General features: G+C 46.3%; 1 protein-coding gene across 5 annotated transcripts in view; it reads right to left on the bottom strand.

The window, feature by feature from the left end:
* The window catches only part of MPRIP (myosin phosphatase Rho interacting protein), a 75,195-nt gene that overhangs the window by 34,442 nt on the left and 14,179 nt on the right, over window positions 1–26,574 (bottom strand). For 4 of the 5 annotated variants that reach the window (XM_070955151.1, XM_070955153.1, XM_070955152.1 and 1 more), the window contains exons 2-7: window positions 24,999–25,076; window positions 24,206–24,271; window positions 11,072–11,223; window positions 7,883–7,967; window positions 2,883–3,093; window positions 1,553–1,712 (exon numbers count right to left, since the gene is read on the bottom strand). In XM_070955151.1, the coding sequence (XP_070811252.1) occupies window positions 1,553–1,712; window positions 2,883–3,093; window positions 7,883–7,967; window positions 11,072–11,223; window positions 24,206–24,271; window positions 24,999–25,076 (752 nt within the window). Of the gene's footprint in view, window positions 1–1,198; window positions 1,713–2,882; window positions 3,094–7,882; window positions 7,968–11,071; window positions 11,224–24,205; window positions 24,272–24,998; window positions 25,077–26,574 lie in introns of all 5 variants that reach the window. The other variant, XM_070955150.1, reaches the window with a different exon arrangement.

The raw sequence follows: 26,574 nt of genomic DNA, 5'->3' as shown, positions 1-26,574 counted from the left end.
TCAGCAAACATTTCCTGTCCTCCACGCAAGCTTGCAAAGGAGCAAAGGAGCCTGCATTTTGTGCAAGCTGCTTAAGACCACGAAGAAAAGCGGGCCGAAGCACAAGCCATGCTAAGCTTTCAGATTTGACCTTCTGGGCCACAGTCCTGTCCGAGGTCCTGTCTGTGCATGCTCCTGTTTCCCTCCCATGAGGGCTAGAAACTTAGTCTTCAAAAAAAAATTAAGGAAACAAACATGATTCACATTTCGTGGCCAAATTCTGAATGTATGCTTTGCACAACTTCTGCAAAAATATTTTTCTAGGTCGGCAAAGATTTAAAACATTCTTTTTCCCTTCTTCATCACGAGTGCTTCTGACGCAGTACAGACTGTCCTCATTTAGCGACCGATGGGAAAAAAATCACTTTGCAACCTTGCTTTTGCAAACCTTTGCATATGTGTAAAGCAAAGGAAAGCTGAAGGAAGATAGTAAAAAGGAAGACAACTTCACTTAGCAACTGTTTCATTTAACAACTGAGTTGCTGGTCCCAATTGTGGTCACTAAACGAGGACGGCATGTAACCCATTTTCAGGCACCATCCTGTCATCCAGAAAAGATTGCTGCTGCTTTGGCCATTGTTTCATTGACGGACAGGCAACATCCTGATGTATCGTTTGATCCACCCCTTTCGGCAACCCAGCGAGACAAATGCAGATAGTCCTCGACTTACAACAGATTGTTTAGGGACCATTCAAAGTTACAACGGCACTGAAAAAAGTGACTTATGGTCATTTTTCATATGATCATTGCAGGGTTCTCATAGTCACATGATCAAAATTCAGACCCTTGGCAACTGACTCACATTTATGACAGTTGTGTCCTGGGATCATGTGATCCCTTTTGCGACCTTCTGACAAGCGAAGTCATTGGGAGAAACCAGATTCGTTTAACAACCGTGTGACTAACTGAACAACTGCAGTGATTCACTTACCAACTGTGGCAAGAAAGGCCATAAAATGGGTCAAAACTCACTTAACAACCGTCCTGCTTAGCAACCAAAATTTTGGCCTCAATTGTGGTGGTAAATCGAGGACTATCTGTAGGAGGCGTCAAAACCCAACCAATCAGCCATCAAATCCCTTTGGGCAAAACCTCCCTTCCAAAAGACGGTTTTTATCCTCCGTCAGCCGAAAAGCAACACCCAGATTCGGGTCTTACCTCCTCTCATTCCCGAACAGCCGAGCTACCTCTTCTCGTCCAGGACTCCTCGCCCGGGAACTCCGCTCGAGCCGTTTCCGCTCGACTTGAAAAGCATCGCGGTTACTGATGCGAATCGCCTTGGGCACATCGGCCAGCGTGGAGTATTTGCGGCTGACTTTAAAGGCAAAGGGGCCATTGCGTCTATCCTCTGTCCTCGCCCCGTTGCGGCCGGCGGAGTCCTTGTGCTTGGAGAGCCGGGAGCCTCGGACGTCCAGGGAATTGAGAGAGAAACTGTGCACCATTCGGCCGGCCGGCCAGGTACCTGAAGAAGGAAAGGAATCGCTCGGCTGCTGAGATTTGGGGTCACCGTACCTGTGGTTGGGCGTGCAGGGGCTCGGGGGGGACGGCAGGTTCGGCATCTGGTGCTCCTCTGCCTTGACCTCCTGTTTGGTCTTCTCCAAAGAAAAGTAGCCACTTTCTACCCGTGTCTTCCGCCCGCAGTCGTTGCGGTCACCGTTCATGGCAGCCTCCTCTGGAAGACGAGGAAAGCATGAAAGAGAAGAGAGGAAGAGGTTGAGAAAGAAGAAGAAGAAGAAGAGAGAAGAATGATTGTGGGAATTGGGCATGGCTAGACTAATGAAAAGAAGGACCAGGAGTGACATGATAGTAATCTTCCAATATTTGAGGGGCTACCACAAAGAAGAGGGAAACAAGCTATTCTTCAAAGCACCTGAGAGTAGGACAAGAAGCAACGGATGGAAACTAATCAAGGAGAGAAGCAACCTGGAACTAAGGAGAAAATTCCTGACAATGAGAGCAATTAATCAGAGAAACAAGTTGCCACCAGAAGTTGTGGGGCCTCCATCACTGGAGGTTTTTTAAGAAGAGACTGAACAGTCACTTGTCTAGAATGGTCTAGGGCAAGGGTCTCCAACCTTAGTGGACTTCAACTCCCAGAATTCTTGGAGACCCCTGGCCTAGGGTCTCCTGATTGAGCTGGGGGTTGGTCCTCCAAGGTTCCTTCCAACTCTGCTATTCTATTAACTGGCCTCCCTCACTTGGGGCATGGGGATGAGGGCATCTTCCTAATTCCTTCAAGCTGTCAAGGTTGAAAAACATTGCCTTAGAAGATCCACCAAGACATGACAAATCTAGAAAGGCCACAGTTTATTCCCGGGCAAGTATTTGCAGGTAGGGAAAAATATTCAAGATTCAGAAACACCTCTAGTAAATAAAATACCGAGGTTCAAATTCTACCCTCAGGGAATCCAGCTTCCGTCCTAAGTGTGGCGAGATCCTCATGAGAAGCCCTGCGTCTCCTACAGCAACTCTTTGAATTCTTGCAGTACAAAGGTCAATGTTGCTCCGAAATTGTTGTTGAGAATGTCCTGTTCTTTGGATGCCCCTGAAGCCACCCGAGTTAAGTCCCACCAGCTTCTCAAGGTTGCTGTTTTCACAATCGAGCTGGTCCGTAACTTGTCTTATCTTGTTTTCTGGCAAGGACCCCAGTTCCCTTCAGTCATAACCCTGGAATGAGGACACCAGGAAGCCTCAGAAGAAGAAGGAACTTGTCTTCTTATCTTCTGGAGCCCAGGGCTCCAGACAGCAGAGATAAAAGCTCCGATGACCAAAATTAAGAACATGGTGGATCCCAGATCTTCTACCCGGTTGATTTGACTAATGTTCAGGACTCCGCTCTTACCTTCTTTCCTCTCCAGGACTGAGTCCTTCATGGAACACGTTGGGGGTGCCTGCCCTGGCAGAGCGCCAGGGGCCGAGCCGATGCCCACATTCCCATCCAACTGGTCTTTGCTTCTCAGTTCTTCTTGCCAAAGGGTGGACTTGGTGGTGGGGATTTTCTCAGCACCGGGGATGCTGCTACTGGTCACGGCCATCTTCGCTGGACCAGGCTCCTGGAGGGAGAAGAAAGTGGTGGGCAACCCCAGTTGCAATGGTTCGTGTTTTATGTCTCATACCAGCTCAGATGAATCACACAACATTCATGCTCTCCCTGCATACGTCTGCCCTAAGTTCTAAGCCATGTTGCGTAGCTGTTAAATCTAGACTTCCCGTCACTACGAGCGTTATTGAGTAGGTGGACCTCGATTTACGGCCAAAACTGGGGCCCGAATTTCAGCTGCTAAGCAAGGCAAGTGATAAGTGAGTCTAACGCCTGATTTTATGACTTTTTTCCCATGGTTGTTAACCATGCAAAACACTTCAGTTGTTAACTGAATCACAGGGTTGCTAAGTGAATCCAACTTCCCCCGTTGACTTTGCATGTCGGAAGCCGACGGGAAGATTGCAAATGGCGATCACATGACCCTGGGACTCTGCAACCATCATAAATAAATTTGGGTTGCCAAGCACCCAAATCTTGATGGTGTGATTGTGGAGGTGACACAACAAGTGTGATAGCTGGTCGTAAGTCACTTTTTTCAATTGCATTATAACTTTGAATGGTCACTAAACGAATGGTTGTAAGTTGAGGACTATAAAGGCCGCCACAACCTTAGGAACTGTGCCTAAACAAGGGAAGGAATGCAGAGAGTTGCATTATTCTGAGCAGCGACGCAAAACAAAACTCTCACAGTAACAATGTGCCTCCCCAGGTTCTCTTTTTACACCGTTCAGCACTACGGCCCCGGTTTTTACCATTTTGGCGCCAAGATCTCCAGCTACTCCCACAGTTAGCATCGTCTCCAAACCCGATACCCATCGGACTGTTTGAAAAGTGGCATTCAATTCATCCTGCAGATGCCTCAGGCACTTGGGTGCATTGCAACGAAGGCGCAAATGTTTTCAAAAATTAAATACGCCACTCTGCACCCAGCCCGGAAGCCGGTTTCCAAGAAGGGTTTGCAATTCAAATTAGTTTGGGTGCAAAACCCAAACAACGCCCCCTTCTTCCTAAATCAGTATTTTTTCCAACTTGGCAATGTTAAGATACCTGGACTTCAATTCCCAGAATTCCCCAGCTGACACTTCCCATCTTTCCCTCAACAATAATTTCTCCCCTTCCTTTCTCCTCCTCCTGAGAATTGGTAGCCCATCTGGAGCAACCATGTATCGGTAGGATGCAGTGGTGGGATTCAAAATTTTTTACTACCGTTCTGTGGGCATGGCTTGGCTTGGTGGGCGTGGCAGGGGAAGGATACTGCAAAATCCCCATTTCCTCCCGATCAGCTGGGACTCGGGAGGCAGAGAATAGAAGGGGGCGGGGCCAGTCAGAATTTTTACTACCGGTTCTCCGAACTACTCAAACTTTCCACTACCGGTTCTCCAGAACTGGTCAGAACCTGCTGAAACACACCTCTGGTAGGATGGCCAGAGCTATCCTGCTAGATGATGACTGGAGTAAGGCTACAATTTAGATAACAAGACGGGGACTGAAGTTTGGAGACTGGTGACAAGTGGACAGTTTGTAGTGAATGGTATAGGGGCTGTTTGAATTGGGGGTTGGACTGGAAGTTCCCTTCCAAATTTGTTATTTTTTTTCCCGATAGTCTTCTGGAAACGTAGTCTTCACAAAGAGCGGGCGATAACACTCTCCTGGTTGTCATTTCAAGCCCAACACAAAGGAAGCTGAGTTACAGCTCAAGAAAAGTCAAATGAGTGAACTTCAGGCAGTTTTGCTGAAAATGGGCGCTTCCTTCCGGTTTTTGGCAAAGCTGCACCCACAGCAAACTGCTGCTCCTTTGTATGTTGAGGCCTACCTATAGAAGAAGTAGGAACTAAGTACCAGTTCCCCTCCCCACTTTTATTGGAGTGGCGAGAAAGAGCGAGCAGAGGGGATCACTTCCTCATTGGAGGGTGACAGAGGAAGAGTTGTATCCCATCTAAGGTGGCCTTTGGAGGTCACGTTGACCAGCTCGCCAAGAAGAACATCCAATGCTTGAAGAGAAGGTTCTCCTCCAGGTGCAACTCAATTCAACCTCTTCCAACCCTCCCGGATCCCTTTTGCCCTCCCTTAGAAAAAAATATAACACAAAGAGCTGAGAGCAGAAACTGGAGTCAAGATTACTAGCACAAGCTTCCTTTTCCCCCCCTAACATTCCTTTTTTGGAAGTAACGTAGACCTTCTCCAGGATTTTTCCCTGAGGCACCCAGCAGGCGTGCTCCATCTCCTGCTGTTCCACAAAACTCCTCGAGATCACGTGGTTCTGCCGTGTTCTGCCTCCCTGAGACTCACCTCCATCTCCGGAGGCGGTCCATTGGGGGGAGAAAAGACCCCCTTTTCGGTGTGTCTCTCTCCCCCACCCCAACCCTACTACCCTTATTTGGTGCTTAGGAGCTCAGATCCTGTCAACTTTCCAAGAGGTTGCTGAGGCAACCAAGCATAAGCCCAAAAGAGAGAGAGATAATATTCTGCCAACATTTTTTTCCTCCTCTTTTCTGTTCTGCTTCCAAAAATTGAAAAAAACGGGGGAGGGGAGACTAAAATAGGAAGAGCTCTGGAGGAGGGACTCACCCCATCTAAGACTGCTTTGCTTCTTACTCTACGCTTGTGTGGGTTGGTTCAGATGAGCCAAATTCTCTAAAATGCTTACTGGCGTTCAGTCACAGAGAAACAGGCAAGGGGGAGGGGCTGCTACCTAGACTGAATTTTGGGGAACCCTCTCTATCTCTCACACACACCCCATGAAGGACCTCAGGACACTTACACACCCAAGCTACAACCCTACACACAGATTCCATTGCATGCTTTTTGCTAAAAACAATGTTGCTGTGGACCGATGCTATTCCAACAAATTCGGGACGTTGTATTCAATAAATGCTAAGTATGTTAAATACAATATTGAATTAAATGTGGGGTTCTAGGTGCTCTATAAGCTTGGCGGTTTTCTTGCAGAAGTTTCACGACCCAACTAGGTAGCATCATCAGAGCTAGAAGAGAGTGTTGGCAAACCTCGCCCAGTGATGATGTTGCCTAGTTGGGTCATGAGACTTGTGGCAATTCCTCGATCGAATTCTCCATTTGATGGTATAAGCAGCCCATTCAGGATCTCACAATGCAGATTAAAGGTTACTTAAGGCGAAGAAATATTCAGCCAGAGAGCAGTCAAGCACACACACAATCTCAAATTTTCTCTGTATGATGGGCTGTTCCCACAACCATCCCCAGAGACCTCCAAATCAAATTCCCAAGGCATACCATTCCCTACCACGTTGGGTCAACTGGTTATGTCTCAAGGTTACACAACAGAAGCTTGGGAGAAACCACAGATCTATTCCTCAAAAAGAATACTCAACCCTTTTAGTTTGACAAGGAAATATCTGGACAGCTTCCATCACATGGAGCAGATAATGTTCATTAAATGGTTCAGGATGAGTACCTTGATCTAAACATCATCCCATATATCTGGGACCAGCAACTAAGAAAGCTGGTTGAGGTCTTTAACCCTCCAAGATTCTCCTGAACAATTTCCATGTAGGACATTTGCGCAGGAAAGAATGAGTCATACCCTAGATTCTGTGCCTGCGTGTATGTATGTGTGTGTTTTACCATTTATAGTCAAAAGAGGGCTAGAAATAAGCTGTCACTAGATTCCCCAGAGGACACATTCAGCCTCCATCTCATCTACCACATCTCAGTCTTATCTCCAAGGGCCATCTCTGGTAGGAAAAATCAGAGCGTGGGGCCATGTAACGCCATGTCCGTGATCAGGCATCTTTTCTTGCCACAGCTTCGAATACAGAATTGTAAATTGTCCCATCGATCATTTAGGACAGGGGTGTCAAACTCGATTTCATTGAGGGCCGCATCAGGGTTGTGTTTTACCTCGCAGGGCCGGGATGGGGGTGTCCAGCTTGGCGTCACTCTTGGCACCTGTGGCCTGAGCGCTCTGCCAGCGAAAATGGGCTCCTGAGCTCCGTTTTCAGCTGGGACGGCCTCCTGCATCCCCCTGCCAGCGAAAACGGAGCTCAAGAGGGCCGCGCACAGCCCTCCCGAGCTCAAATTTTTGGCTGCGACGGCCTCCTGCAGCCTTCTGCCAGTGAAAACGGTACTCAGGGGAGCTGCACGCAGCCCTCGCAAGCTCCATTTTTGCTGGCAGAGGGATGCAAGAGGTCGTCCCAGCTGAAAACGGAACTTGGGAGTCCTATTTTTGCTGGCAGAGCACTCGGACTTTTGCTGTTTCCAGGACGGCCTCACAGGCCGTATCTAAGCGCCCCGCAGGCCGCATCTGGCCCACGGGCCTTGAGTTTGACACCCCTGATTTAGGAGATGTGCTTCTGTGTGACGGTTATTGACAATCATCTAGCAAACTCTTCTGGATTGAATGTCTGTGGAGATTCTCAGTCATCCAGGCCCTGGTTGTCCCAAAGGTGCTTTTTCAAAAGGTAACTGGCCTTTGTTTTTCCTTGAAGACGTTTCGCTTCTCATCCAAGAAGCTTCTTCAGTTCTGACCCTCAATGTCTTCAAGGAAAAACAAAGGCCAGTTGCCTTTTGGAAAAGCATCTTCAGGTATCCTGTGTTGATTTGTATTTAGAAATAAACGAAACCGATCGAAGTAGGGAGAGGAAGCAGAAAAGCTTCTAAAAGCTACGCATAAGCCGAGTGAGGTTTTTTAAAATTCCATTGAGAGAAGATAAACTTGAAAAGAAGGAAGGCCGCATTCTTATAAACCAGTGGTGGGGAAAATTTTCTAATTTTAGGCACGAGGTGCATCAGAAGCAGTCCAGGTGTGCTCCTATTTTTACCTGTGGCGTTGGGGGCTCCACTTTCCTTTTCTTCTTTTGATTCTGCTTGTTCGTCCTTGGGTAGACTACCAGCATCTCCAACCACCTGAAGGCAAGAAGGCAAGTTGAGAATTGCCCCCACTGAATCAACGGGGATGGCGAAAGAGGGACAGCCAGACAAAGTAAGCAACAGTTCCCCCTTCCTCAACTGACGGAGGCTCCCCTCCCCCTTTAAACACACACACACAAAATGGGACACCTTGAAGAAATAGATCCCAACACAAGTAAGAGACAACATGGAAAGAAGAGGAAAAGAAGACACTCTAGAAAAGATAAAATCAATTCTGGTTGTCCTCCTTCTCCAAGGATCTTCACCTCAATGCTTCCTGCTCATTTGGAGGAGAGCAAGTAGAGCAAAAGATGAAATGGGGGGGGGAGGTGTTGCCAGTTGGCTGACCTTTGCACAATTCCCATGCAGCTCACATGTATCACAACTGGGTGGGACAAACCAATAGAGCTCCCTAGATCTGAATTCCTCCCCACCCATCATCTGGATGGTATTTTCCCAAGGAGCTACAGAACTTCCTCAACTCTTTTTTTCTCACAGCTCTCCGAAATGAACTTGTGACTCTACCAACTCCTTCAAGATGCCAGAACCAGCTCCAGCGTCCTATGTCTACAAAAGCAAGAGTCCACAGCTTGTCAGAAAAGCAGCTCAGACTGTCCTAAGAGCTGCGGTGGTGCAGTGGTCGGAATGCAGTATTGCAGGCTAATTCTACTGACTACCAACTGCCAGCAGTTCGATCCTGACCGGTTCAAGATTAACTCAGGCTTCCATCTGTCCAACGTTGGTAAAATGAGGTCCCAGATTGTCTCTGTAAATTACTTCGAGAGGGCTGAAAAGCACTACGAAGCGGTATATAAGTCTAAGTGCCATTATTATTGCTAATCTTGTTCAACAAGCTCCAAAGACATTCCCAAAGCCGCAAGCGAGCACCAGCCCTTGAGCCCTTATCTTCCTGAGGTCAGCAAGCCACCCATCACCCCAGATGAGACCTAATATATTCCCCCAAAACAATGTCAGCTGTGCTATTGTTTATGCCTCTGAACAATCCCAGGTCTTCTTCGGACCACAGTGAACTCAATCATGGGCTCAGCAGGCAAACAACTCTCCAAGGAGAGGACGGGACCCAATTGCCAAGAGGTGGCAAAGCAACCAATCAGAGAACCAGCCGATCTTGTTGAGCAGGTTAGATTCAGCTCAACACTTGCCCATCTCTCTTGTCGCTGGGGCTCGGTGTGTGTTTGTACTTCCATTGCGTCTTGCGTCTATCCCTTTCAGGATTTACAGGTTTTTAGCAGCAAGCACAACATAAATTAGAGAGTGGCAGTGCCACCCCACCACAATCTCCTTTAGATCTTCGTGCCTGGGCCTGAGACTAGGCACAGGGTTCCCTCTTTGCCTTGTCACAGCCTCCTTGACTCCATAGTCTCCCACCTCTGAGACATTCATCTGAGTTTTGCTTCTAAGCTAACATGGGTCAGATTCAAAGTCACGCTAGAAAACTAAGAATAATCTGCAGCTTCCTGATGATGTCAGCCGGGGGGGTGGGCTGGGCACCCTTGAGGTTGGCAGGATCTATTTGTGATCTGTTTGTTTATTTACAAAAACCAAAGCTCTGCCAAGGGAGATTAATCCAAATCTCCTCGTCTCTTTAAACAGAAAAACAGTGATCTGAAGTTGGGCTCCAATTTTAGCTTAGCAAAGGCAGCGTGCTTCTGCCTTACACTTTTCTGGAGATCAAGGGCTGGGATACACAAAGGTAACTTCCTTTGAACGTTGTGCAACTCCTGATGAATTCACACACACACTCACACACTGGTGTTTGCCCTGGCTATCTTCACAGACCTTTTAGGGACCTCCATGTCTACCCCGCGTCTCTAAATGTCTAATTATCTCGCTTCTAAATGCTAATCAGCTTGATCTTTGTTAGATTTCTGAGACCAACCAAACTTGGCTAGTAAGCAGATCAAATAATTATTTTGCTCTACTTGCCCAGAAATGGGTGATCAGGGCAGTTGGGATCTCCTTATTAAACCCTCCTAACCGCTCGATACTACCTACTTTTCAACTCCAGGACATATTGTAGCTCAACAGGAGTAGAAGAAAGAAGAAAAAAGAAAGAAGAAAGAAGAAGAGGAGGAGGAGGGGGGGGAGGGGGAGGAGGAGAAGGAGGAGGAGGCGGAGGAGGAGGAGGAGGAGGAGGAGGAGGAGGAAGGAAGGAAGGAAGGAAGGAAGGAAGGAAGGAAGGAAGGAAGGAAGGAAGGAAGGAAATATGCCAATTTTCTCTCAGAAATTTCAGTTGCTCTACGGGAAACCTTAGAAAGAAGGTCCCAGAGGAAATGGACTTTTGAGGACAGCCAGGAAGAAGATGAGACCAACTTCCAAGCCAAAGGAGGAGAACAAGAAGGCGGCCACACGATTGCAAGAACCATGCGAACATGTCAGCCTCACCTCCTGTGTCACCACCAAAACGAGGTAGAGGTTTTGAGTTTGCAAGCAGGTTGGATAGAGTCCTTTTGAGTGGGAACACCCACATTTTTGGACTGTGGATAATGCTAACCACATCCTCGCCTATGAGAGGGATTCTCCAAATGGTTCTCCTGTGGTTCACTGTAACGACTGGGAGGAGGTGAGGCATTGTTTTGATGTCCACAAGCAGAAGGTTCTCCATGCTGACTAGGTAGGCCACTTTCTGCAACTTGCTGGCCTCCCGTCTAGGTGATCTGGATCATCTGGGGCATGAGGGGGGTTAAGGACCCAGAATCCTTGACATGGGGCCGTGGCCAGACCAATCTAAGGCAGAACCTCATTCAGCTCACACATATAGCCAATGATGATGACTCTCAGTTGAAGCATCTGATCTCCTACCTCTTCTTTTCTGAGGGAGAGCCACTAAGCCTCAACACCTATGTCCAGACACTCTTTGAACCCACATCTGAGTAACATACCATGTACCTTTCCCGTGCAACTTGGAAGTCCATAAGAAGGTGGATCCTCAATGATGGTTAGATGAAGAATCAACCCGTTCTTGACGGCCTCAGGAGCAACCCGACTCTGACTACTCTCCAGAACTTCCTGGTGCTCCATTCTGAAGAGTTCTCACATGCAGCCACCCACTTGTTCCTGAACCCCAACCCTTCACTCACCCACTTATGATTTCCTTGTTCTCAGCTCGGATGAAGTGCTCCTTCTCGGGTGTCAGGATGCACAGTGAGAATTTCTGCCCGGTTCGATTCTCTCCATCCACAACGTCTGTACACTGATTCATGTTGATGGTTCCTTGTGGCAAAGTGGTGGGCTGAAAAATAAGTGGAGAACAATGAGCAAGTAAGAAGAGAAACCATGGAATGACAACCCTTACAAGTAGTCCTCAAAATATGGTCAATCATTTAGCCACCGTTGTAAATGACGCCAGCGCTGAAAAATGTGACTTACAACCGGTTCTCAAACTTACAACCCCACAGTTCCTTGATTGTGATTTGGAGCTCGGCAACCGGCTCACATTTATGACGGTTGCACCATCCCTGGGGTCATCATTAGTGACCTTCCCAGCCAGCTTACGTCAAGCAAAATCAATGGAGAAGGTCACAATTCGCAGACATGCAATGTCTCCCTTAATGGCAGCCATCACTTCACAACCATCTTTCCAGTCCTAATTGTGGTCATAGGCTAAGGACTATCTGCGGTTCCTACAAATTGGCTTTCTCAAATATGATGGAATCACTTTGGGAATACTGTAATGGTTTTGTTTTCAGTATTTTCCTTTCTAACATTCAATGTGCTCTCTCAAACCCAGAGAGATATAAACAGAGATATTTTTCAAGCTTTTCTACAACTGGATCCTCTATAAGTTTATTGGGGTCACATTTCCCAAAATTTCACACCCCAAATTCCCTTTTTAAGACAATTTAAGGTGAAACCTGTCCCCCGTTTCCATTCCAAGTTCGAAAAGACAAAACTTTGCTTCACCTTTCACCGTTTGGTCCCATCAAACCTCTCAGCTACGTCATGCCCTTGAAAATCCAGCTTTCCAAACCCTGCAAATTAAAACTTTAAAAAAGCCAACTAAACCCGGGTTCACCTCCTGCTATTCTTAACATCATAATTTTAAATACCGGTTTTAAAATTGGCAGCTACCTCTTTCTGGGAAGCAGCATCCGAAAAAAATAAGAGACAAGACACAACATTGACTGAGGCTAAAAGTATCCCAGGAAGACGACTGAGCCAAGAAGAGGTTATACATCCGACTTTCTCTACTGTGGTTTCCATCCGAAAAGTCATCTCCGTGACTCACACCTTCTTGCCAAGATACACGCACACACAAAACTTACTCTCTCCAAATGTCTTCCCTTTTGCAACTTTCTTCGATCACCAACCCAACACTCCAAAGTCTGCAGACACAGTCCTGCCGACAGATATACAGGTAATCCTTGACTTACATCTCCCTGCCATTAGGATCAGAAATCTGGTCATAAGTCACTACGGTCCTTCTGAGAAATGCACCTGACAGGGACCAGGCAAGAGAAGGATGGTGCAAACACTGGGAGAAGAGTTCCTTCAAGATTGGCAAACACATCAGAGGAAAGCGAGAAATGACGAGAGCACAAAACACAACAGTGGGCTCCGAGATGCTTCGTACTTCATGCTTGTCTTTAAACTGTGCAGTCCGTATGTCACGGAGACCTCTACGCGCCATTTGTTCAGAGCTTGTGAAACCTTCCCCAGATCTGCTACTAGTCAGCAGAAACCACAACCAAGCTAGACCAAGCTGTGATTCAACTTATGTGCCCTCCATCCCAAACACACCAGGCCTCCACACAAATGCTTTAGCGTGATGGCGCCAATCCTAGAACAACGTTCACATGTGGGAAGAAGAAGGGGGAGGAGGGGGAAGGGGGAGAGAGAAGGGAAGCAGTAGCCCAGAAGTCTTCAAAGTTGGCAGCTTTAAGACTTGTGGACTTCAACTCCCAGAATTCTCCAGCCAGCTATGCTGGCTGGAGAATTCTGGGAGTTGAAGTCCACAAGTCTTAAAGCTGTCAACTTTGAAGACCTCTGCAGTAGCCAAATCTGCTTTTTCCTGGAGGGATGATGACAACCTTGTCGTTTCTCCTTCCAGGAAGGCTGTGGGGAGATCAGCCAGAGGACATGTTAAAAGAGGTTTGAAGTTTACTCAAGACAGACAGCAAGTCTAAACAGCCAGCCAGCCAGGAGCAGAGAGATGGATGACAAGGCTGAAGAGCCATGGAGGGCTTCCTCTTAACCCCATCTGGTCCCTGGAGGAAGGATGGAGAGGGACCAAGCTTCTCACACGTTGGGTGTTGCATCTACGAGTTTCCTCTTCTCTTTTCTCTTCGGGTGGAGAAATAGCGACTAGCCTGCAGTCACATCTTAGATACCAAGGATCAAACTCTCCTGACCATTACATTATCCACACGCTATGGCCTTCAGAAGTCCCCGGTCCACCAGGAAGGGTGAACCAGGTGATCTTCTAGACTAAACTTCTTCCAGACCTCCTCTACTCAAAGATGCTTGGACTGTCATTCTACATCCCAAGGGATTGAAATACTAGGTCCAAAAACCAACGATAGACAGGAGGTGGAATTAAACCAGGAAGGATCCAGAGACAGAACAAAGAAGCTCCTTAGCAGAGTTTTGATGTCATGATTAGTTCTTTGAACCCAGAGCAAAAAGGGAGATGCAGGGGACTTGAAAAAAGTATTTGTCCTTAAATTATATGCTCTTCCCCCACCCCCACCCTCCATTCCCAACTCAACAAGCTTCAAGCCGTGTGCATTTCGACACAGATTTCCCTGCCATGGGTGTGCGATCAGCTAAAACACTAACGGGATGATTTGCGCAGGAAGGTCTTCCCCTCCTCCTCCCCTCCCCCCTGTTCTCTCAGCAACCGAATCAAACAAGCTTTTTGTGTCTCAGGCCATTCTTCCTTATAAGGGGATGCTTGCATGCAACTGTGATTTGCCTGCTGAACAGCCCAGCTTCCCAACTCAAATCTCTTTCCCCACCAGGCTGCCTTCCAGAAATACATTGGGTTTGCAACTCTCCGGATCCCTGTCTCCTGCCCCTTTTCTTCTGGATTCTGTTAAGACCTCAAGGGTTCCCAAAACAACCTACAACCTCTAGAGGTTAACTCTAGTGAGACAACACCTGCCAGATCAAATCTGGAGGCATCACTCAAAGTTCAACTTCAATAATTTCAAAGATTTGATCACCGAAGCCTTGCTCTTATTGGCTTCTTTTCTGAAGCAACTCCAAAGTCGGCCTCATCTTCTCGGTGACAGATAACCAAAGACAACGATGGTGTTTTCTTGAAGTCTTCTCTCCTCCGGGCTAAACATGCTCATAATCTCCTACAGCTGCAGGATCAGAGAGCTGGGTCACCTCCCAAGGGGCAGAGAGTCTTCCGAACTCTTCCCTTATTAAAGGGGAGTCCTGACTCCACTCCATATGAGAAACATCCATTTCAGTTTCCTGTTTTTGGGCCCATCTGGTCCCCTCCCCCACAAAATAGAAGTTGCTCAGGTGAGTGAAATCCATGTTGGCTTAAGGATGCCCGCTAGTTCAGGAAACATGGATGTCCAACCATCTTAGAACCATCTTCTCCAAAACTTTGGAAAGTCCAAGAGCTAAAAAGGAGATGTCTGCTAGGAAGGTCAACCAAGTCAATATGGCTTGATGGAAGCCATGATTACATAGTAATTGAAGCCCCGTCTCTTTTTTTCATGTGACAAAGAGATGAGGCCTCTTCTCTTTCTCTTGCTTCTTGCACCCAGGGTCATCCAGAGCCCCAAAACCTAATCGTTACAGCCATTATCGTGACTTTTGGACCTTCCAAACAGACCCCCTACAGCAGGGGTCTCCAATCTTGGCAACTTTGTGGACTACAAGTCCCAGAATTCCTCAGCCAGCTGAGGAATTCTGGGAGTTGAAGTCCACAAGTCTTAAAGTTGCCAAGACTGGAGACCCCTGCCCTACAGATACCCCTGGAGACGTCAACAGAAGTTGTTTCTCCATGGGGCTCCTTGAGAAACAGCTGACACCAGAATTGTGTAGAGGAGAAGGCAAAGCACTGGAAATAGTGTGTGTGTGTTCAAAAGGAAAAAGAAGACAGAGGAATACTAGATCTGTGCATTAGCACCCACTTGCTAACAGATGGCCCCTCCACATCTCCAGGTAAGGTCTGGGAAAGTCCAAAGCCTGATGTGTATAAGTACCAGATGGCTGCAATTAATCTATCTCCGTGGAAAACCCGTTTCCTGTGTTTGACTCTCACAACAGTCAAATCCGAAACAGCATTTTTTGATATCTTTCGACTCGCATAGAGAAGAGGATGTCCAACCATTTCCTTCCCATTTGGCATCTGAGAACCATTTCCTCTGGAGACAGAAGATACTCAGAGGTCTCCTCCATGGCCCCCCGCGATTCAAATCAGTGGCTCCATTTTAGGAATAGCTAAAGCATTTGTAGGTATCCACTGCCAGCTAGGATTCAGAAAGAAAAGGGCCCTGTGTCTTCTTAATTGTTCTACAAATAGGTCTATTGTCTGGGAAGGCAGGATGCAACCTCTACGTAATTAGCGCAACACAATTAGCACTGTTTGGGATTGCCAAACTCCAAACGCCTCCTTATAGATCAACAAATTGATTGGGACAATCAAATCAAGTGTCCTGTATTGCCATGCCAAGCTGTTGCTCCTCTTAGCAACCAACCCGGTTAACATCCAAAGGCCCACGTTCAACCAGACACGAACAGATTGGACCTCTGCGTAAACTTAACCCTCTGCTGAAAGTTGACATTTTTGTCAACATTTGGAGACCACAATCACCTCCTCCGTGGTTCCCAATGCTTGAAGACACGGGAAAACAACAGCAAACAGGGGTCAGGTCCTCTCTGGCTCTCCAGCGGGGGATTAATGCCGAACTCTTGACTCACAGTTGATCTTTTGTGGATGACCAGTGACAAGGTCTCTTGTTTCCTTTTGGGAAGGGATGGACACTGGATGAAGGGCTAGTGAAAGTAAGACGGTTCCTATCTTTAGTCCTTGACTCACACGTTTTCGCTTCCTGTTAGGGGCATCGGATGTGGGGAAAGGCCTCTGCCCCCTCCTGGTCAATGGGGTCTCGCATGGGAAGCCCACAACCTCCCCTCAAGATTTTCCGCATGGCTCTTTTTCTCAACCATGTTCTGACGTTCAAGCCATGAAGCTCCAGCCCTTCCCCTTCACCGTTCAGGAATGCTGGAGGCCTGCCTGGCAGTGAATTTATTTCTCCTTCTCCAAGCCCCTTGCACAAAGCTTCCAGTCTCTCGCAAACGCACAAACACACATACACACAGCCCAACATATCTGGGGCTCCGACCCAAAATGCCTTGCCGACAGGATGCTGGAAAGCCGAGCTCTGTGCAAGGAACAATCCTGGCGAGGCCGGAAGAGGCGTTGCTACGCGACCGTTTATTTCTGCTGTGCTGAAGTAAAAATAGAAAATGGAGGAGACAACGGAGGGCCTGAAAGAACGGCTGGCAACGGGACAATCTGGAGACGGCTTAAAAATAGCCATTCATCTCTGGTGATGGGCAAAGAGCCCCCCTCTGGGGCACAAGCAGAGAAATCGAAGCTTTGCCTGCAGGGACATCCAGAGCCCCCAACATCTATTTGTCAGCTAGGAACTTTATGGACTTATCTGGACAACCACTTGCCTGGAACGGTATAGGATCTCCTGCGTGAGCAGGGGGTTGGACTAGAAGACCTCCAAGGTCCCTTCCAGCTCTGTTATTCTGAAAAGGACAGCTAAATAAGACCATCATGGGTGAAGGTGACCTTCCCTTAACTGCTCTGAAGTTCTACCATCTCTTCATCGCTGAGAGTTACACAATGACTGTAGACACCAGCTTATTCTTGTTCTTTGGTGTTCAGACACACATTTTCTAGGAGGGACAGATCTCCAGGTGTGTCCCTCCTAACCTATCTGTGCTACAGTGCTGGGTGGGCCCAACCTCTGAAAAACTGAAATGGAGACCCCCTCACATCGTACAGAAGTGGGCTTCAGATCCTTCAATCCCTGTAGAAGCCATCATGCTCATCTGCTGAACAAACTTCGGGGCTCCATTTCAGAAATGACCACGGCAAAGATGACCATGAATGACACCAGAAGGAATATCTGACACCTCCAGTTAAGGGAATGAGGAATCCCTATAGGAATCCATCTTGCACCTTGATTACTCTTCTAATATACTCTTCATGGGTCTAGTCCTCAAGTGACTTTGGAGATTTAGCTGATAGAGTGCCCATACAAGGCTGGACCAGCAGTGAAATGCTTCCGGTTCGGACTGGATCGCCTGATCCGGTAGCGATGGCGGTGGGTGGTTTGGCACAAATCCCTGCCCCCCAATGCCCAGCTGAGCCGCGCAATCATCAGAGGCTTTTTTTTTAACTTTTAAAAGCATTTTTTCTACAAATGCTTTTAAAAGTAAAAAAAAAAAAGCCTCTGATGATCACGTGACTCAGATGGGATCATCAGAGCCTTTTAAAAGCATTTTTCTTACAACCTCTTCAGCCAAAGAGGTTGTAGAAAAAATGCTTTTAAAAGTAAAACAAAAACAAAACAGTTGGCCACGCCCACCCAGTCACATTACCCCCCCACCAAGCCACGCCCACAGAACCGGTAGTAATAAATTTTACATTTCACCACTGGGCTGGACCCAGAACTTTAAAGCTCCCTATTTCAAGTGGATTCAACTGAAAGAACATCTCAAGAAGCTAGGTTAGACACCCCCAACATCGCTGTTCTTTCCAAAACAAGTCAAAATACTGCTCTACTGGAGGGCTTTCCAAAATTAATTTATTGAGGAAATGCCACAGATTTGTCTACATGATTTTAAGTTACAAGTTTTGATTTTTTTAAAAAAATTTATTTTGCAATTGCCATGTTCTGCTACTTTAGATGTGCTTATCTGTTTTGCAATCATCTCTCTGTACCACCGGGAATTACTTGATGAGGATAGCGATTTCTCTCCTGCTAGGTAACTAATTGCCTGATTGCAGCTCTAATGCATAAACAAACAAATTAAAAAGATGGCTTCGTTGCCTCTGATCTCAGCCACTGGTCTTTCTGTTTCCGAGCTTCTTTCCAGGTGTTGCTTTTGTTTTACAAAACAATAACAACAACAACAACAACACACACAAGTGTTTAGTCAGAATAGCTCTCCAGGTTTTCATCAGCCGTGAGTTTGAGTTCAATGGGTGCAGCTCTGCCTTATGCTACTGTTGATGGACCTATCTGGATTCACCCCAGAGAGGACCTCCTCATCTGTGGCTCCACCCTTAAGGGAGACTCCCTGCTCTGGAGGATCCAGGAGGGTCTTCCATGGGGTTGCCAACCCCTCAAGACCCCCCCTTCTCTTTGTACAGTCGAAGAGAAGTAGGGTTTTCTTTCTCTGTTGACCTACTTTGATCTAAATTCTGTTCACTGTTCCTTAACTTTGCTTCAAAGGAGAAGACCATGTAATTTTAATGAGGCTCCAGAGCCAAGAGAAGTGTTACTAATCGGAAGAGACACTAATAGACTTGATGGATGAAGAACAGGCCTAGCACTGGGTCTGCTTCTGAGATCATTTAAAGCTTTGCTGGCTGGGGAATTCTGGGAGTTGAAGTCCTCCAGGCTTAAAGTTGCCAAGGTTGGAGACCCCTGCTTTAAGGCACCGTTAAGAGCAAAGGGTTTACTAGGTAAGAGACGCTTCTTCCCAAACATCTCAACCCCATCAACCCAACAACTGTAAACAGATTTGTCGATGTAACATCCAGTTTCATTATTATGCTGCTGTCAAGCTTTCAGAGAACTGGAGCGATGCAAGGGAGTTGAGCGAGGAAGAGAGAGGCAAAAGTTGAGCCAGTGGAAGACCAACTTAGCATCAGCAAGAGGAACCAAAAATGAAGAACCTGAGATCATCAGAGCTTTCTTAATCACAGCCCAATAGATGCAGCCATGCACACACACAAACACCAGCAGAAAACCACAAACACCTTAGCGAGGGCACACAAAGCATTGTGGCACAGGCTAGAGAAGAAGCGGGCGTAAACAACCCTCTTTGGGCACTTGGCACCAAAAAGGTTAATCATCACCGCTCTAGCTGATCTCATGCAACCCTAACCGTAACCCTGAGGGAATCCCTGGAGGTCCAACTCTGCTTCGTGCTGCCTGGGACACTCTGGGAGTTGAAGTCCACCCTTCTTCAATTTGCTGAGGTTGACAAACGCTGCTCTAGAGCTTCCTTTGCCTGGTGTCAAGGCTGCAGGCTTGTCTAGTCACGGAAGAGACGGGTCCTGGGACACGATACGTCATCCTGGCTGGTTTTAAAACAAGTTTCTAGCCCTTAAGACTGCAGGCAGAGATCAGAGAGTCTTGGGTGGAGAGAAATCTCACGAGTGGCAAGAGTAAGAAAAAGTTCAAAGCAGGGGAGACCTGACAGGTGTTTTGCTCTCATTCTAGCCTAGGAACCTCACACCTTGCTTTGCCCACAGGAAAAAAAGGAAAAATTTCATTAGGTGAGTAAGCTAGATGGGTCTTCGCCCTTCTCAAGATCTTTGATTCCGGGTTGTAGACACTAGAATGGCCCCTTGGGCTATTTATCAGAATAACAGCATGACAGAGTTGGGAGGGAACTCGAGTGCTGAGCCTTGGGGTACTCAACCTATCATCTTAACCAAGGGTTGGGATTTGGGATCCTGGTGTTTTAAGCATCACCTGCAATCCCCGAGCCACCAGTGGCTCCAAAAAGAAGGTCCAGGTATGACTGAGATACCTGAGAAAGGTCTAAAAAGGTAAATGTTCCCCTCACACATATGTGCTAGTTGTTCCCGACTCTAGGGGGCAGTGCTCATCTCCGTTCCAAAGCCGAAGAGCCAGCGCTGTCCGAAGACGTCTCCGTGGTCATGTGGCCGGCATGACTCAACGCCAAAGGCGCATGGAACGCTGTTCCCTTCCCACCAAAGGTGGTCCCTATTTTTCTACTTGCATTTTTTACCTGCTTTCGAACTGCTAGGTTGGCAGAAGCTGGGACAAGTCACGGGAGCTCACCCCGTTACGCGGCACCAGGGATATGAGCCGCTGAACTGCCGACCTTTCGATCGACAAGCTCAGCATCTTAGCCACTAAGCCACCCTGTCCCACCCTACTAGAAAGGGTCTAAGGGTGCCCAAACCAGATGTGAAGATCAAAAATGTTCAAATTCTCTATCAGGATGGTCAAGAATGGAGACCAGGATTAGTCTCCAGTTCCAGGTGGGTTTTGCCTCCATGCAACTTGGGCACTTAACACAAAGACTTCACCAAGGGAGCCCAAAGTTGATCCACTACCAACTTCTCTTTCCTCAGAACAGGGTGGAGATCAGCAGAAAGAAAAGGAAATATCTTTCAGAGAAGAAACACCAAAGATGTGTGACAAACTTTAAGGATCTAGAACAGCTAGATCCTTAAAGCAAAGCTGAATGAGGAACTCTGGAGTTGAAGTCCACAAGTCTTAAAATTGCCAAGGTTGGAGACCCCTGATCTAGAATGAATTCGCTATCTAAATTCTGTTCAGGCCTTCACGCAACCGTGAACCTTTCAAGTTTTTTTTTATTTCATCCCTTTTTTCCCACCTACCCTGTGGACTTGGGAGAGCTGGGGAAAGGATCTGAGAGATAAAAAGATTTGAGGCTTGGCTGAAAGTATGAGAAAAGCAGGAAGCTACAAAGAGAGCTTAACTTTCTCCCAAGTTCATTGAATGGTTATAACTCTTTTGCTAAGTCACTACTTAAATGTTCAAAGAGAAGACTTCCAATGAAAATAAAGGGGAAAAAACCCCATCGGCTTGGGAATCCTACAATGACAAAGGAAGAAGATAGTCTGAAAGAAAAGAGAAGGGATGAACCAAAAGGGTTAAATGCCACTGATATAATTGCTGCCAAATCACTAATTTTTGGCGCCAGGCTTAAATAAACAGCTTAGATATAAAACGCAGCACAAGCATATTAAATAAATAGCTGTTGTTGTTTTTTTAAAAAAGATACTCAACGTATCATACTAAGCTGGACAAGGTACTGTAAAAAAAAAAAACAGCAATTAATTTTTTGTAAATACTTCTTGTAAAGTTGGAAACAAGGGTAGAACGGCAATGGGTGGGAACACATTTGAATGTCTCAGGCTACTATCAGAAACCGAATCTATCAATCAGACCTTCACATTTAAAAGACTAGCCTTGCAGCAAAGATGACGAAAATCATGCAGCATCACTTAAAATGATCAACTACAAGTTGAAATGTAAAGAGTTGCAAATCCTGAATTGGCTTCTCTTGTATGGGTGTACAAACTTTCCAAATCACATTAATTTTTAAAGTCCTCTATATCCGTGATGGTGAACCTATGGCACACTTGCCAGAGGTGGCACACATGCCCTCTCTCTGGTGGGCATGCATGCCATCACCAGCTGGTTTTCTGGTTTATGGCCAGCTGGTCTTCACGGGCACCTGTGGAAAATGGCCGAAAACTGGCCTCAAAACAGCCCAAAAACTGGCCAAAAACAGGCATGCGTGCGCCAGCCAGATTGCTTTCGGGTTTCCGGTGCTCAGGGTGCACGCATATGCACACGCATTCCGGTTTGGGCACTTGGTGCCGAAAAGGTTCGCCATCGCTGCTCTATATTCTAGTCTGAAGAGTGATCACATGCAGACCCAATATCCAGACATAATGTTTTCCTTAACTTTTTTTGAAGGAAATGTATCCTAAAACTGAATTCCCTTCAGTGAAATGGTCCCCAGCCCAGGTCTGTTGAGCAATTTTTGATCTACCCTATTTTCTCCAAAATAAGACCTCCCCTGATAATAAGCCCAATCGGGCTCTTGAGCGCATGGCAATAAGGCCAAGCGCTTATTTCAGGGTTCAAAAAAATATAAATTGAATAAATAAATAAAATAAAATAAGACAGGGTCTTATTTTCGGGAAAACATGGTACCTTCTTTACCAATGAAAGCAACAGAGCAACTTAACCAAGTAGCTCCTACTAATTAAATGAGACTAATTCTACAGCTGTGAAATTAAGATGACAGCAGCCCATAATATTCCTCAGTGGAGAATGCTGTAGAGCAGAGGTCTTCAAACTTGGCAGCTTTAAGACTTGTGGACTTCAACTCCCAGAATTCTCCAGCCAGCATAGCATAGCTGGCTGGAGAATTCTAGGAGTTGAAGTCCACAAGTCTTAAAGCTGCCTAGTTTGAAGACCTCTGCTGTAGAGCTTTGATGGTCGTTTTTATTAATTTTTCAGTTATGAGTATCTTGAAGAACATCTCCACATTCTTGAAGGTCTTTCCCAACACACCTTCCCAAACCAGCCTAGGTGGGGCTCCCAATCAGCTCTGGTGCTTTGCCAGTTTCATTCCACCAAGGTGACCTCTGTCCCCAATAAACTTACACTAAACTAACTCATCCAGGTGAATAACTACATTTTATATGTATAGGTAGATAAGGAGATTGTATCACATCCGCTTTCTTACGTTTTGCAGGAAAAGCAAACCAGAAGCTCCTCCCTTTTTTTGCCCAGTGACAACTCACTAGTAAAATGTTGGCAGACACGTCAAAAGGAGTAAGACAAATATATATTTAACAATGGGCAATAACCTGATTGAAAAAGTTAAGGCTTCTCATTTATCTGTTGTATCAGCTGAGTCTGAAAGGCTAGGAAGGAGGGCATTACTCAACTTAAAGAGGAACAGAAAATCTTGATTTTTTTTTTTTAAAATCAGAGATGGAATGAGAAATTTCAAGGATAACTGGGCAGGCACCTCACCCCTACCTGTTCCTCTTATTTTGAAGACTGCCATTCTTAACCAATTCCAAACTGAGATTTGTACAACATAAACATCCACCATAAAGCAAACCACGTTGCGAAGGACGAAATGAACAAGGAAACCGAAGCCTGACATGTTACTCAGAGGTCAAACAAAGTCAAGACAAAGGCCATCGGACTCCTCTACCCCTTCTGCAAAAACCACACGAGTGAATTCATTCCAGCCTCTTAAGACGGACTCCTTTCTCTTCACTGATGGAGGAAGCTTAGATGGCAACTGAGCCAAATGTTGGCCTGAGCAGGAGAGCAGACAATCACAAGGGGTGGTGTGAAAACCAGACACTCCAGATTCCCACATCTTTCCCAGGAAGTATCTCTCTGGCTTTTGGAAAGGACAACCAGGATAAATCGCCTGCTGTTTTCTCCTTCTTCTCCAGCTATTAATCCAGAGCAGCTTCTTACCAGCTGTTCCTTCATCCTTACATAGAAAATATAACTTCACCACTACAGCCAACGTCATTGGGGACTGTGCCAAAGCAGATTCCTGCTGAAGGCCTACACCACCTGGCCCCCGACCATGGGAACTCAATTCCAGATAGTTTTACTCAACGATCAACTCCGTTGTCGAAGAGGCCTCTCCTGGGAACGCTCGATTAAGAAGAGCAAGAGTAGATGGGGAGCGTACTACAAAACCCATCAAAGACAAGCTCTTTTGCCAATCCAAGGGTGCCCTTCACCAGGAACCCAATGGCATTTTTTTTCTTCTCCTTGGGAAACCACACCGAGACACCTTCCTTCAGCAGACTTGGATATGAATAAATGAGTCATCCGCTCCATTTGGCATCTCTGGTTTATTTTAAGAACATCATCTGCAGATGTTTCGTTCCTCACCTGAAGGAAACTTCTACAAACTCCAGACCAAAGATGGAAGCGAGCAAGCAGAGGAAAGTTCTGAGCTCAAACGGCAGAGAATAATAATATCATCCTCATGATTAACACACCAAAGCAAAATATGGTTTATGAGATCAGGAAGATACCAACAAAGGAGAACATTTGTAGCTCAGGGTTGAAATGAGAGGTCCTTGGTGGTCTCTGAGCTTGGTGGTTTTCTTGCAGATGTTTCATGACTAGCATGATTGATATTACCTAGTGAAACATCTGCAAAAAAACCAACCAAGCTCAGAGACCACCAAGGACCCCCTCAGATCAGGAAGGGTGAGAATGGACAACCCAAGAGGAGACCCTAAGAGGGTGTTGTTGGCTGGGGAACATTTCTGGGGGGGTCGAAGTCCACACATCTTAAAGCTGCCAAGTTCAAAGAACTCTGCTCAAACTCTGACCAACTACCCGTTGTGACCATGGAAGCGCTCGCCTCAACACAAGCCCGCCGTGAGCATTAAATGAGAAGAAGTTGCCCGATTTCAAAATCAAAAAAAGTGGACTCACCATCTCGTCCAAGGCGTAGCGGAGGAGACCATGTTCGTAAAGGATGAAGAAGCGGCGCTGCCATTTCTTTAAAAAGGGGACAAGAAAAGAAGTCATGGGGTTAAAACCCTGGAGAACCGAAGGCTCCAACAAGCCAGTTTTCAAATGGGGTCTCCCCAATCTGTTTTTTTTTTTCCCTCCAGAATTGGTGGAATTCGACGTCCCTCCAGATTTGGGGTGAAGAAGCTGTTCCGTTTTCCTCCACGTTAACTTTTATTCCTCCCATTTCTGCACCACAGAGGAATAATCCCTGCAACGTTAAGACATGAAGGGACCCCCCCCCAAATGTTTGTTGTGAGGCCCCATCTGTTCAAAAGTTGCTGCTGTTTTTAATGCAACGGAAAAAAGGAGATTACAGAGTGTCATGTGAAGAGTATCGAACGGATGAATTGTAAATGTCAAAGGAAAGGGAGAGGTAGATTAAAATAAGGGGATTTTTTTTTCCTGCTACAACCAATTTCGGGGTACAGGTCCCGAACTCCCCCTCAACGCAAGGACTCCAAGGAGTTTGCATGCCCTGCTTTACGGAGACCCCAGATTCTGGAAAGGGGGCCCAGAGGAAAGAAAATTGAGGATCACGTGCCGAGATCGAATCCCCACAATTATTTGATCACCGCGAAAACCAGATCCCCTCCCTCGGTCCATCTGGATAGCGAGATGGATGGCATATACATTTAATAATAAATAAATCAAAATTAAAAATCTGAACTCACTGCCCTTCCTGGCCCAGCAAGGAGGAAGGAGCAGTCCTTACCCGGGAGCGATGCACAGGGTTGTCGAAATCCGTGCCCTCTGGAGCTAGTAAAAGCCATCCACCATAAATAGGCTTGGCCTGAGAACAGAAGGAGGAAAAGGTAATTTTGATTTGTTTTTAAAGGGCACAATTTCCAAACCATTTACTCCGTGGTGCAGTTAATAGCACTGGAAGGGACAGTTCAGAAATCTGGCCACTAAACGTCTCGTTTCAGCATGCACAGTTGGAACCGACAAGATGGTCATTAAACGAAGCAGTCGCTCAGCGGAATTACAACAACGCTAACAACTTGACTTAAGCATTTCTTTGCTTTAAAGGCCTGCGAAGGGCGTAAATGCGAGGATGGGTTACAATGTGACGTTTTCATCAGTGTCATAGCTATGAACGGTTGCTAAATAGCTGCACACACACACACACACACACACACACACAAAAACACCTCCCCGGACACTGTGTGTGATATTGTGCCTCTTTCAGTTAAGTCAATGTTTCTCAACCTTGGTAGCTTGAAGATGGATGGACTTCAACTCCCAGAATCCCCCAGCCAGCAGCGCTGGCTGGGGGATTCTGGAAGTTGAAGTCCACCCATCTTCAAGCTTCCAAGATTGAGAAACACTGAGTTAAGTGGTTCTCTGAAGAGGACTGATTTATGAATGAAACTTTGGATGACAACAACAGCAAACAGTGAAACTGAAGCCACAACAGACACACAAGCGAAGTGCTGTATTGCATCTTTGCAATGTGCCCCTTCGGAGACGCGTGGCTGCATTAAAAAGCGACTTATAGAGCACCAGGGTTTTTTAAAAATAAAATTTTTATTTTAGTTCATACATCCACAGAAAAGCAGAGAAAACAACAACAAACAGAGCAATTTGTCAAAGTCACTTGTTTGAGCTGGGCAGCTACAAAACCCAAACAAATAAATAAAAACTGGCTTCTTTCCTTGAACACAAGGGGTATCGAGGTCTAAATTTGTTCCCCTCTTCCAAAAACGGAACTCATCGGGAAGGAAATTTTATTTTTGAAGCTCCGAATGTTCCCTCGCGCCTGCTAAGTTTACAGGTCTAAAATAAACCTGCAAATACCTTGGAGCAGAAATAGCCTTTTGCTGGTATATTCCTAGCTCTGGATTCGTAATCAAAACCAAAACAAAAAATTACGAAGGTGGGCTGTTTGGGTTGTTGTTGTTGTTGCCATTTTACAAAAAAACAAAACAAAACTCTGAAAACCTGAAGCCAAAACAGGGCTTGTTTATTTGAAGAAGGAGCCAGCCAAATAAAAACCAGTTCCTGTATTTAAAAACAAAAATATCCTGAGCCAATTCAAGGAATCCTCCCCTAAGCCTGTTCTGCAAGTCCAAGGATGTTGCAAGATGCTACACACAGACCTACAACTATCTCCAGATAAAGAGGAGGGGGGGGAAGAATCTGTCAACGCTCCACCCTGCTTGAAAGGATATCGCAGGTTTGCGTTGTTTTAAAACACACAATCCGGAACTCACAATTGGTTATCAACAGCGTTTCTGGCTTCCCTGCGCAGACATGCATTCCTTTCTCCTTATAACCTGTTTATCCTG

Source organism: Pituophis catenifer, unplaced genomic scaffold (assembly GCF_029215685.1).
Source record: "Pituophis catenifer annectens isolate HBS135680 unplaced genomic scaffold, rPitCat1.0.hap2 SCAF_16, whole genome shotgun sequence".
Taxonomy (NCBI): domain Eukaryota; kingdom Metazoa; phylum Chordata; class Lepidosauria; order Squamata; family Colubridae; genus Pituophis; species Pituophis catenifer.
The sequence above is the reverse complement of the archived record's forward strand: the minus strand, read 5'-3'. Positions and strand labels throughout refer to the sequence as shown.